Source organism: Neolamprologus multifasciatus, chromosome 16, assembly GCF_963576455.1.
Source record: "Neolamprologus multifasciatus chromosome 16, fNeoMul1.2, whole genome shotgun sequence".
NCBI classification, from domain to species: Eukaryota; Metazoa; Chordata; class Actinopteri; order Cichliformes; family Cichlidae; genus Neolamprologus; species Neolamprologus multifasciatus.
The window spans coordinates 34,572,815-34,586,877 of NC_140454.1; the positions used below are offsets into that span (position 1 = coordinate 34,572,815).

General features: G+C 42.5%; 1 protein-coding gene across 1 annotated transcript; it reads left to right on the forward strand.

The window, feature by feature from the left end:
* Nucleotides 1-1,267: 1,267 nt before the first annotated feature.
* Nucleotides 1,268-8,891, forward strand: LOC146501165 (ICOS ligand-like). The gene is made up of 4 exons (XM_085135635.1): nt 1,268-4,778; nt 5,341-5,637; nt 6,216-6,290; nt 8,131-8,891. Exons 1-4 carry the CDS (start codon nt 4,481-4,483, stop codon nt 8,157-8,159), a joined length of 699 nt encoding a protein of 232 aa, XP_084991761.1. The 5' UTR covers nt 1,268-4,480; the 3' UTR covers nt 8,160-8,891.
* The last annotated feature ends 5,172 nt before the right edge of the window (nt 8,892-14,063 follow it).

Below are 14,063 nucleotides of genomic sequence, written 5' to 3' on the forward strand. Positions count from 1 at the left end.
GTTACATTACTAGTTACTTCTATCAAAGCATGAGGGTGGGAATGGATGTCTGTATCTGTGTGTGCCTGTGTGTCTGTGTCTATATGTCAGGTTGGGTATCAGACGCCACCTCTCTGAGGACATCTCAGGCCCTCCAAGGTATGGAGGCCTATCTCCCCCCACCACTTCCCCTGCCAGTGGCAGACGCCCTCAGACATCGGTGCGTTGGTGGTTTGTGTCCGGGGTGGGCGTCCAGGTACCCACCGGCTCACTCCTTGGTGGCTGCTTATCGGGGCCTGGAGCCTGGGGCTCGCTCAGGCCACTTCGGGGGTGGGGGCCCTCGGCCTCTCGGCCCGGGGCTCGGTCACTCTGGTGCAGCTGGCTGCCGGTGGAGCTCACGGGCACGTCACTGCAACCCCCCCTGGCTTCTGCTCCGTGGCTGCTGAGTGACCCCTCATCTGGGACTCTCCTCAGCTCTTTCTGGGACAGTGGCTCGGCTGCCCCTCTGTTGGTCTTCCTTGGTCTCTTGTGTTCTGAGGGCCTCTGGATGTCTGGAGTCTTGATCTCCTCCATACCTGCTTCATGCCCTGGAGGATGGGGCTGTGGCCCCCCCACACCCTCTAGCAGATCATTACATGAAGGAACCTTTTGAATACAAGCGCGCTGATCCACACAGGTGTTCACTGTTCATAGACATAAACTACACCTTTCTTGGCTGCTATTTCCAAGCACACTGTGCGCTGTCGATCCTGCTTGCTGCACAACAACATTCAATATTTAGTGTCTACTGCTGTTTACACTTGATTAATGTGATGGTGTTGTGTTTAGTATGTTGTTTTGCTTGTTTTCTCTTCTTTCTCTTTTTAAGTTTCCTTTCTCACTGTCCCTCTCCCCTTCTGTTTTTCTTTTCCTTCCTCTTTCTTTCTCCCTTTCCTATCCCTCACTCATGTCTGTCCCGTCTGAAAATAAAATAAATAATAACAAAGGTCGATCAAATGGACCGATACGGCAAAGCCGTGATGATCCATTTGGTAAAGTAAATCCATTGGGTCTCCTTGTTGGTCTTCAGACAACAATTCTGATGGCTAAAGAACCGAATGGGATAGAAAAAACCAAACAGGTGATTGATATGTATTTTGTCTGTATGTTTTGTTGGTTTTTGCCCTTTATCCCCGTCCCTCTTCTCCGCTGTTTTTCTTTCCCTCTTTCTTTCCCCCACTCATGTCTGTCCTGTATGTAGCAAGTGAAAATAAAATAAACAATAAAAGGTGAACCAAATAGACCATCCCAGCCTTGTCATAATGGTCTATTTGGTAAAGTAAATCCGTTGGGCATCTTTCTTCGCCTTTAGACAATAATTCTGATGCAAAAGAGCCAAACGGGACAGGCAGAAAAAACTCCATTTATTTCAGAGATGATGAGATCTCCTTCTTGGTGGCTTTGGGCCATATTTATAGTTCCCCCCCCCCCCTCCCCCCCATCTTTAGCCAGCTCTGCCAGGTTGAGTGAAACCCTCAGCCTCTCTGCAGTCTATTGCTTGGGCTGCGTTCCACCTCCATCCTGTACGGACCTGTATGCTGGCATTTCGAATGCCTCGGTCTGCTGACGCGGTGGCTTCAGGACTAATGTCATGGTGATGTCACACAGCTTCAGCGGCTATATGAGGCGATGACATGAGATAAACTGGTAACACCAAACCTTAACTTTCCCTGGCAAGAAGCACAGATCGATCACACCAGCAGCTGCTCCAGCCTTCTCCTCGGACTCAGCTCTCCTCCTCTTTCTCAGGTGATGTTGTTCCTTTGCCAGCTGTAGGTGTTCTCTTTCTCACCTTCTTCTATTTCATTTCAAACCTGGGAGCATTAGCACTGGCTGTGATAACTCCTCACAGCCACTGGTACTGGATGCTGCCACACACCTTCACTCACTGTGTTAACAGACCTCTCTGCACTGAATCACTTCACAGCATGTCTTTGTCCTGTCTTCCATCTCTCAGCCTGAGGTGGACCCTACAATCACACACATTTATTATATTAATATAGCACAAGGTTCAGTTAGGTTTGCAAAAAAATAGCTGGTAGAAACATCCTTCAAAGAGCTACAAGTTACTTTCTTACTCTGAGTACATTTCATAGCCTCTACCTTTTTATTTTAAATAGAGTATTTTTGTAACACAATTATTTGTCCTTATGACTGAAACTAAGCCGACCATTCAGGGTGTGAGAGGTTAAAGCAGCTCTGCCACATTTGTACCATCAGATCGAGTCTTTGTGCTGTTCGGCTACTTGAATTCGTCAGATATGTTTCAGTTCACATTTGACCTTTCACACAGTCATAAACCACATTCCTGGTTTTCTTTGCTTTTTTATGTGTTACATGAAACATTGCAGAACAAATATCCACAGTTTCAGGTTCATTTCCTGTCTGATCGGATAGTGGCAACAAAGAAGGTCTGACGGCGATCTATCGAAACATGTGGCACTCAGACTTCTGCTTTCTGGTTTTTACTCCTCTGGGAAAAAAAGTTTCCCGGAGAGTTTCATCCAAGATAAAATGATTTATTCGGATCCTGTAGCTGCCAAGTGTCACGCAGACGATCCCTGATGGGAAAAAGAAATCTGTGAGTCGCAGTAAACTGCACTCAGACAGTAACGTGAACATAACCTTTGATAACATGTGACCAGAAGCCACAGCGAGAGTCAGAGTGGCGTCTGAAAGAGGAAACGGCACCACAGTCTGCAATCTGCTGTCAGAGCTGCTATCACTGTTTATGAGAACATCACTGGAGCTTGTAGTTGGAGTGACTTACAGCCAAATGGTGCTTTATCAGGACGCAGTGCCCGAGTATCCACTGATGGACTGAACATCCTGCAGACACTGATCAAGTCTCACCAAAGCTTCTTGTTCTCCCCGCGGGGCGCGATGGAGTTTCTGCTCCTGATCTCTGTGTGATCGTCCCTCCTCTCATTTTGGTTTGTGCCAGTGTAGTTTAATAAACCTTATTATTTATTATATTATTATTTTCCAAATAACAGTTGCAAAGAGCTTGGAAGAGAAAGAATATAAGTCATCATTGTTTAAAATGGCCTTTTTTAAATGAACATTTTGTGTTATAGTTCGTTATCTGTAATTCAGTGTAGTAGCTGTAACTGACGGACTATAATCTTAAGTAATGGTTGTAAACCCAGGCATAAAAATCAGAAACCCTGCAGTGCAATCAGACAGCAGGTATGTAACAGGTATGTGCTCAATGCGATTCCTACAACATGTCCCTGTAGCACCCGACCCAGCTAGCTAGTATTCAGATAGCATAAAAGTGTTGCAGTACTTTGGGCGGGGCCCTTTAATTTGGTGGCTGTACCAACCTGTAGTACTGATGAAATACGACTTTGTGGTTACGCCTCACTGAAACAGTGAGTCAGGCTATTCACAAACACCTGACGTGTAAAACAAACTCACACACAACACCAAAATAAGGGACTGTAGTTAAAAGAAAGAGAAATGAGGTTTCAGAATAAACAAAATAACTATATTAAATAAATGTCCGTGTCAGTTCCTTTGCAAACACTTTGAATAATCACAATCACTTAAGGAAAGACTGTCTCAGACTCTCAGACAGCAGAATACTCTCACACTGTTGTACTGCAACCACAAAGCAAAGGATGAGAAGCGACAGCGACCGAACTCCCACAGAGGAAGTCAACATCTGGGCTGGTCTGTGCTGCACCCAGGAAAAAAACTCCCCTGGTCCTGTACTCCAGGGAGCACGCTCAGTCCATTCACTCAATGACGCTTTTAAACTCATTTCAGCTTTTCATGACTTACAACATCAGCACACGTTACCATAGTAACACACAGCTACAGCTGGTACCTGTGCTAACACTGCTAGCCTCTAACATGCTGTTATTAGTAATACAATAATACTCTGACAGAAACAGTTTGAAACAAATGCATTTTAAATAATAAGTATTTATCACCTTCAAACTGAACCCTGCTCGTTTGCTGTACATCTGTTGGGTTTCTCTCCACATCTCGCGTAGTTGCTCTCTACGAGGTCAACTTCACACCCCGCCCCACAATTCCCTGGTTGGTGCAAAATTGAACAACAACCAATACCAGTAAACAAACTTCAGAGGTGCAGTCTGCTGCTCAGCCAGGAAGGCAGCAGGCTGCACGTCAGTGAACATTTTAGACTATTCTCTCATTCTTTCAGTCACTTGTGGTCTGGGCAACATTTTAATAAACAGGAAAAGACTGGAAAAGCTTAAATGTACAAAGTTAGTTTCCATCATGTTAGCAGTGAACATTAAAGGCCGTTTCGACTCTGCTTTAGCCTCATGGGGTCAGGTGAACTTTGACCTGTGCCTGTTTTTGATGAATGCGCTGAATTTGCTCGTTTGGAGTGAATGAATCTTTTTGTCTTTCGTCACAGTCCTCCTTGCACCTCTGCTGCTGCCAAACCATCAATGGGAGCATTGGAGAGACGCTCCTTTGGCCGTGCATGCACAAACTTACTAAGAGGTTTGTCTGTGAGCAAACTTACATCTACTGGCAGGGGATGGACAGCAGCAGCAATCCCACTGTGGCCCACGTCTATGTGAAGGGAGAAGAAGACTTTCTTTATCAGAGCTCATCCTTTCAGAACAGGACTGCAATCTTCCTTTCTCAATTAGAGGATGGAAATTTCTCTCTCCTGATTGGGAACCTGATGCTGGACCACGATCGGACCTTCATTGAAGTTGTTTTTATTTCAGATGATTCAAAGGAGAATATCTGTCAGAAGACCCTGCATGTAGCAGGTCTGTATACTTCTCTCTGCAAAACAAAAGCTGATTAACATTCCTGTTAAATTCCTAAAGTAAAATATTAGATAATCTTGTTCAGGTTTGGGCCTGTGGATCTGTGTGAGTTTCTAAAAATAACAACATAAAAATAATAACTTAGAGCTAAAAACTAAAGTGTAATCTGATCTCTAGACTCACTGATATCCTTCTTCCTCACCATCAATCTGGACTCACACAGGTGTAAAATTCCAGGTGGAGGCAGGTGGGGTGAACAGTGCATCATGTTACATTATGTTGAAATCATAAACTGACCCACAAATAATTGAAAAGGTACAAAATTGACCAGAAATGAAGAGAATGACGTGTCTTATACTCTGTTTCCTGTGAAAGGACCAGACTGGGTTTGGATGCTTGGATGTTTTTGTGACCTACAGACGTCTGTGGGTCCTCAGCCTGTGAAGACCCACAGACGCCGTTAACTCCTGTGGGTCATCACAGGCTGATAAATTAATCACATGCTCAAACACATTTGTACAGTCCAAAACATCCTGCTAAACTACTTGTGACTTGTTTCCAGCGGTCTTCCAGGAACCAAACATCGAGCTAAGCCAGGCCTCAGCAACCTGCAGCACGGTGGGGGGCTATCCTGAACCTGAGGTGACGTGGCTCTCCACAGACGACCAGGGGAACGAAACCATCCTGGAGCCACTGGAAGTAAAGACTGATAATAACACCAGGAATGGAACATTCAGCGTCTTCAGCAAAGCCAACATCAGCGGATTAAAAACTGTAACGTGCAGAATTTGTAATCCCACCTCGGGCGAATGTCAGACAACAACTAAAGACGTCTCACCTGCCGGGACTTTGTTTACAGGTACTTAAAAGCCAGTAATATCTCACTGTTAAAGTCACAAGGACCACGAAACACCAGCTCAGTTCACAGAGTGTAGCTGCCAAACTTTATTTATTCTTATTGTACATTTTTATTAGATATAATAAACTTTACATTCATGTTAGATCTGTTCTAATACCAGCTTGTGTAATGATGTAAACCAGGGGTGTCCAACTCCAGGCCTCGAGGCCTGGTGTCCTGCAGGTTTTAGACGTGTCCAACACACCTGATTCAAATGGCTAAATAACTTCCTCAACATGTCTTGAAGTTCTCCAGAGGCTTGGTGAAGAACTACTCATGTGATTCAGCTGTGCAGACCCAAGGTGAGATCTAAAAGCTGCAGGACACCGGCCCTCGAGGCCTGGAGTTGGACACCTCTGATGTAGACTCACTAACAATAACACCGATATTCTCCTGTAGGGCATCAGGATGTTTCTAGAAGGCTCAGCCATCTTTGTTTCTTCTGCTGTGTCCTCGGAGCAGAACAAGCCTCTGCCACACTGATAGACATGTGATCAGTAAAACTAACACCACACTCTTTTTATTGTGTTTTTTTAAAGGTGGCATAGCTGTCATCGTCATCATTACCGTCATCGTGGGGATTATCAGCATCGCTCTTTGTGTGTTCTGTCAGTGTGAGTGATGATTGATATAAATGCTTCTGTGCTGAGTCAGTATTGTCTGAGTTACAGCCAAAGACAGAAAACAGGAGTCGGATCTGCAGGTTTCACTACGTCCTTAAAAAGCTTTGAGCTTCTGTGTTTTAGGTGAACGTTTGCAGTCTGTCCGTACGTACTGCTGCTCAGATCACTGGGCTCCTGTCTGCAGCGCTGACGGTGTAACAGTCACCCAAGAGCAAGGCACCAGGAATCAGAGGCAGTATTTTAACCCTTTAACATCCACCAGGTTTGGATTAGACATGCAGAGGGGCAAGTCCAGAAAAGAGTCGGAGAGTTCATACATGAAGAATAGGGATGGGTATCGAAAACCGGTTCTTGTTGAGAACCGGTTCCCACTGTTTCAATTCCTTGGAATCGTTTGCCATTTTTGCAAACGATTCCCTTATCGAGTCCAGTCGCCCCGAATGACGTCACCACGTTGCGGAGCGTCATTTACCTGGCAGGAAACACGGCGCCTAAGCGGCTCAAACGCTCAAAAGTTTGGTTATACTTTACGAGAACGGATGACAACAGGGCAACTTGCAATACTTGCAAAGTAGATATTTCATTTAAGGAAGGAAACACTACGAATATACAAAAGCATTTGCTCACAAAACACGCGATGACCTTAAATGAATGTCGTGTTTTTAATTCCGCTCCGGACTCGTGAATCTCAACCCAGCAGCAGCGGTAACGTTTGCACGTCCTCTCCCGTTAATGCAGCAGGTAAATAATCAACTAACAGTGCAGATTATGTTAGCGCGATCTGCCTTATTACAAACCTGCCATTACTGTGCATTTAGGTGACCATGATGAGAGAGACAGACAGAGTCTCGCTCAGATGCTGGCAGTTCTCGCTACAGTCTACCGTAGCGTCTCCTTTCAGGCCAGGATAGACGAATGTCACCGAGCAGTGACTCAGTTTGTGGTCAAAGGCTTGCAGCCGTTTGCCACAGCAGATGCCCCGATTTTAGGTAAGTGAATGTGTTTAATTGTAGGCAGGAACATTACTGGATATTCTTGTTTTATTGCTACAGAAGAATATTTATTTTATTATTTTACATTTACAATTTTTTTCCTGGGGACCCTGTGACACCCCATTGAAAAGCCGTGGGCTGTGGATCTCTTAAGATGTCACTGTTGGTTACTCCATGTTACTCCTAAATTTCTATCTCGTTCAAAGAGAAGATATAAAACAAAGTTCTAAGCTATTTGACCTTAGTGTTCTCCTTTTTTAAAAAGAATCGATAAGAGAATCGATAAAGAATCGAATCGTTAAACAGAATCGAAAATGGAATCGGAATCGTGAAAATCTTATCAATACCCATCCCTAATGAAGAACCTAAATGCTAATACACAAGCAGCCATTTCAACAAGTTTGCAGGTTCTGAAACAAAAAAGACGCTTTTTCAAAGCTCTGTGTCCACAGCTTGAGTCAGCACAGTTAAGATTGGTTACTAGCTATTCACAGAGCAGAGTGCACCAGTTCAATTCAGTTTTATTTGTACTGCATCACAAAAGCAGTTGCCTCAGAGCACCTGCTGGAGGACTGAGAGGTTCTGGGAGAGAGAAGATGTGCAAGTTCAGGTCCAACAGTCTGTCACACAAAGTGTTAGGAAACAGTAGAAGTGTTTGTGAGCCTGAATGTGACACTGGTTGAGAGAACTTTTCTACCTTCTGCTTTCAGACACAATCAAATTCACCAATAAACACAGTTTGTTGGATGTTTAGGAAAATGTTGGTCTTCAGTGTTCAAATCACTTCTTTCCTGTTAATGAAAAGCTTTCTTTTGTTTCTCTGTTTGAACAAAAACAAGTAAATGGAAGAAGAACCTCCACAGGATGAAGGTCTTCCTGTTTGACTGTGGACGTTAGAGGAACTCGCGTTTTTGGACTTGAACACCAACGTGAACGCGGATGCTGGAGCCTTTTTTTTATTTCTCGTCTTTTATTGACAGTATGACATCTTAATGAACACTGACAGGAGAAAGGTTTCTCAGGTCCAGCTCCACATTGAGCAGGACGTCCTTCTGAATCAGCTGACTCTCTTTCTACCATAACTTTAGAGGAGTTATAAGTGAAGCCACGCAACACTTTACTTCATGCTACATTAAAGTGGCAGACTGCAGCCGACTTGTTTTCTGTCAGGAGTCGTCGGGAGGAGCAGGAAGCATTATCAGGAGGAGGAAGGACCGTCCACCGTGCGCTCGGCTGTTTGTTTGGGACTGAAACAGGAAGTGATCAGGTTTTGGAAGCGGTCTGCTGGGACTGACTGATGGTGCAGAGTAATAAAGACTGGACTGCGCAGTGACCAACATCCATGTTATGACTGTTTCTGCAGGACGTCCTTTTCTAAAGTCCACCCAGAGTTTATGACTGACATCTTCTTACAGCCAGAAGAAGGTCGGCCCGTCTAATGCTCTGCTTCCCGTATTAGTCATTAGCAGTGTTGGGCAAGTTACTTTGAAAAAGTAATTAATTATAGTTACTAGTTACTTCTTCAAAAAAGTAACTGACTTGGTAACTGAGTTACCAGATTCTAAAAGTAATTAATTACTTGAAAAGTAACTATTGTGTTACTTTAAAAAAATGTTTAACCCTCTGGGGTCCAGAGTATAATTGTCCATTTTTAACTACTTTTGATGTTTCCTCCACATTTCACCTTTAAAAACGATTTATTTACCTTGTTTGGTCTCATCAGCACAACCTCACGTGTCTGAATTTATGTTTTCATTTTGACTACTGTATTAACACAACTGATCTAAAATCAGACCAAAAACATAAAATCCGAGTAGAAGAAGTTATATTTTTTTTACTGTAACAACCACAAACATGTTTAATGAATCATATTTCATAACTTTAAATTATAAATTGTCAAGTTTTGCACACAACAAAGCTATTTGCAGCCATTTACCTTTTACCTTTTTTAAATAACCATTTCAAACTATTTCCAGAACAATCAGCTGTTCTTCAATAAGATGCCACAAATTATTTGTGCCACTGCAAATATTTCTGTCCACTATAAAGGAAACATCACAGCCTGATACCTGCAGGTCTGACAGCAGCAGGTGTGTCACTGCTGTTTCTACCTGGAGACAGCAGTCGCCTCATTGTTCTGACACACAACACAAAACTATCCACAACACATTAACTACACAAGACAACACATTAACTGCACACTCCAAACACGCTAAACGTCACAAATCTCTCACATCTCAAAACTCTCTCTCTCTCTTCCTAAACAACCAAATGTCATGTTGCCTTATCATTTTTTGATTGGTCGACATGGTGCATTTTTCCACCAATACGAACGAGCTGTTTTTTGTTGTGGTTTTTTTTGCTCATAAGCAGAGAGGTCTCGATGCTGTCCTTAGACAGTAAACATGACGAAACTATTGAGGAAAAACGCCGTATATCTTGTTTATCGTGACTCTGGTTTTACGTGGCCTATCAACACAATTTATAGACTGGTATATATCACCTTGTTGCTTTGTCGTTAAGTGGTCATGTGATTGGCTTACCACGACTACTTTATTCTTCCTCAGTCAAACAGCAGCACTCGTGCGATTGTTTTGCCCCCTGAGCTCCAGGTGTTGTGTCAAAAAGTGATCGTCGGCCAGAAAGTGATTTCCGCCCGCGAGAGCGTGCAGCTGCTTAAAGCTGCAGCGTCCAGATTACTTACAGCTACTTCCTGCAACTGATATAAGGTGCGGTAAACTGAACACAGCTTCAACCGTCTGGTTGTTGAAAATAGTAACGGGCCGCATTTTCTTGTTAGTAACTGTAACAGCGTTGTAACGATAGGAATAGTAATTAGTTAGATTACTCGTTACTGAAAAAAGTAACGCCGTTACTTGTGATGCTGTTATTCCCATCACTGGTCATTTACAGGTATTTTTCTGTACTTCTTAACTATTGCAGTGCATTGTGGGAGCAAGAACCCCAAAAGGAGGGCAAAATAAGAGCAAGAGCAGACATTAGACTTTTTTAAGGCTTCATTTAGATTTTAGACTCTGGAGTTGGAGAAGCTGCCTTCACATTTCTGTGGTAAATATTAAACTTTTAGATTTTTTTATTAAGATAATGTTTTTCAAAACACTCAGTGATTTTGTTTAGAAAGAATTGTTAATTTATTTGTTAAATGGTGTCCACTGTATCCAGATAAGTCAGGAATATTTTGCTGACTTACTTTGAAAATAATTGTTATTTAGGTTTAACACGATATAAACTTTCCATTTTAGTTAATTATCTTTCGCTATGATACTCGGTTTGGCTTCCAGTGGCTGGAGCAGTTTTCATAAATACTATCTGGTCTTTAAGTCTGAGGTCATTTGCTGTTTCCTGGATTTAGTCGGATTTAGAAGATAGCAGGAAGTTAGCTCGCTAGCTTCCACCTAAACATGATATAGCACAGTGAAGCTGGAGGATGAACGCTAACTTTTTTCCACTCGATAAAAGTTAACGTGAGGGATTCTGGTGGTCAGGGACAAATGTAATCGCATGGCAGGATGCTGTAAACGGACCAAACTTCAGTCAGGAGAACAACTGAGATAATCCATCCACAATACCAGGTTAGTCATTAATATACTGCTGCTGGGCTGCAGTTACATCGTAAGGGTTTAAAAACTGAGCTTTAAAATGAACAGAACCCAGAGAGGCCGACAGTGACCACTGACTGTTTTTTTTTTTTTTTTTTGTTCAGATTAAATAGAACAAGATACAAAACATGTTAAAAACACAACAGCCTTAATAAACACACCGTAGGTTGGACCTGGAAGCAGGCTCATCATCACTTAAAGACCGGATAGCAGTGTTGCCAACTTAGCGAGTTTGTCGCTATATTTAGTGAGTTTCAGACCCCCTTAGCCACTTTTTTCTAAAAAGCGACTAGCGACAAATCTGGTGACTTTTTCTGGTGTTATTGGAGACTCATGATGACACCTATCGCTCTTACTCTCAACAAGCAACAGGTGCTGCCACAGGTGCAGGTGGGCAACAGGTGGGCACCTCGCCCGTGCGAAAGCGCTCACAGGCAGCGGGTAGTCCTCACGGAGCAGCATTTTCTTTGTCTAAAATAAATCAAGGCACTAAAATACATCATTCCCATCATTGAAAACATAGAAATGGGATGTCTTTGCAGAGCCTTAAGTCCATCTTGTACATCCGATTTCGACTGAAGCTGTCTGGTGAGGCGTGCTATGTCCATTTTGTTTGTTAATGGTTAAAAATGTTCTTCTTTTACTGTTACTTTTTATGAATCACAAGGTTTAAAACTACTTAAAAAGACACACACACACAAAGTAACTCTGCCAGAGTGCCTATTTCGGATAAAGGAGCAGGGTTGGAATTGTGACCTTTAAAAAACAATAATTGCTAAAAGAAATTTAATTTGTAGTTCTAAACATATTTTAAATACTTTTGGGTGTTTTTTTTACTCACTTTACGTCTCTTCCACAATGTTATTTCTCTCTCCTACAGCGTCTGTTACAATCAGTGTTGGGGAGTAACGGAATACATGTACCGCCGTTACGTATTTAAAATACAAAATATGAGTAACTGTATTCCGTTACAGTTACCGTTTAAAAAGGTGGTATTTAGAATACAGTTACTTTGTTGAAATAAATGGATTACACGGCGGTACTTCCCTGTTTCATATTGTGGCGGGTCAGGACTGTTTGGGTTTTGTTTGACAGCTACGTTCTGTTGTTCCAGGCAGCGTTACGGTTGCCATGGTTACAGGGTGACGCTCTCTCTCTGCGTGTTTCCTGGGTGAGAGAGGCCTTTTTGTTGTTGCTGTGCTAAGCTAACAGGCAGAATGCTACAGGTATAGCTCTAAAGAATGTAGCATCATGGGCAGTGTAGTCCGTGCTGCAGGGAGAATGGACTGCCGTACACGTTATGTGTCTGTGAGCGAGGGAGGGAGAAAAAGGAAAAGTACGAGCTGTCATCGAGCAGAAACGGGAGCTGGAAGCATGTAAATATAATAATAACCACTGCAGCCAAGAAGAGAGCCTGACGAGCCCAGTTGTAAGTAAGCTATTAAGACTCGACTGTACACCGTGTTCGTGTTTTCCTCTGAAACAATAAGTTCTGTTGGAGCAGCCTTTCAACGCCTCTCTCTGTCTCTGCTAGCAAAGTTGACCCAGACAACAAAGTAAAGCTAGTTTTCAGCTACGAGCCGACACAGAACCCACCGTATTAGCCAGAGGTCCCTTTACTACGGTTCGGAGCCGCGGACCTTCAGTAACAGTAATAAATCACAGCAATAGTACATTCATGTAGTTGTAAACAGCATGATAATATATTAAGTAATCCAAAGTATTCAGAATACGTTACTCTCATTGAGTAACGTAACGGAATACGTTACAGAATACATTTTGGGGCATGTATTCTGTAATCTGTAGTGGAATACATTTTAAAAGTAACCTTCCCAACACTGGTTACAATTACGTGGACATGACCAAAGCAGATTAGGCTTGATGTGATTTAGCGAGTTCTAGCGACTTTTAGGACAGCGAAAAGCGATTTTCCTTACTGAGGAGTTCAAAGGCGTAGATTTGGCATGGACGGAAGGGACGTGTCCCCACCAGTAATTTGATCTCTTCGAGAAAAGAAAAACAATCCGATAGAAAGAAAGAAAAAAACGATCTGTCACCGTCTCATTCACTCAGCGGTGCAGAGAGAGTTAAATTACGTCCTCTACTGGAGTCCTACCTCATGTGACAAATATGGCCAATGTGATTGGCTGAGCCTTTCAGGGAGCTCTGTTTAGTTTCAGCAGCGGCAAACCTGCAAAAAAAAAGAAGACCACAGGTGAAAATAAAAAACTTAAAATAACCTGGTTGCACAAATATGCACACCCTTAAACTAATACCTTGTTGCAGCACCTTTGCCTTTTATCACTCTAATCAGTCTTTTTGGGTAGGAACCTATCAGCATGGCACATCTTGATGTGGAAATATTTGCTCACTCTTCTTTGCAAAAAACTGTCCAAATCAGACAGATTGTGAGGACATCTCCTGTGCACAGCCCTCTTCAGATCAGCCGACAGATGTTGGAATTCAGGTCTGGACTCTGTCCGGTCTCTTCCAAAGCCTCAGTCTTATTCCGGTGAATCCATTCTGTTGTTGTTCTGGATGTGTGCTTTGGGTCATTGCAGTGCTGAAAGATGAAGTTCCTCTTTATCTTCCGCTTTCTAACAGAAGGCCGAAGGTTTTGTGCCAACACCAACTGGTAACAGTAGTTCATGTTTAGAATAAAAGATCCCAGCTCACTGACTTAATCGGGGCAATAGTGCCTAAAATGTTGCAGAATTTTGCTGAGAGATCTTTTACTTTGTGGTCATCTTTCGTGAGTAGTTTTATGGACAAAAACCAGCAGGTCATTCAGTGTTCCCTTAGTGCTGATGTATCAGAGATGTTGGTGCACTATAACTGAAGTAATGCTGTTAAGTCCTTAAAGTCATATTCTTTTATTGTCATGACTTTATTTGAAGCTATTTTTATTTTTGTATGATACCTGATTTATATGGAATATGGCTGAAGTAAACTAAAGTCTAAAATACTTAGTCATTTGTTTAATAGTAATTTAACATTATATAATTCACATATAAAACTATGAATTGTAATTTTAAATGGTTTAAAAGCAGGTAGAATAGCATATGTAGGCAAGTATACTTCTCCTTTTATCAAGCAGCAAAGACAAAAATGGGGAAAAAAAAGAAACAGGGCAGGGTTCGGTGGTTGAATCA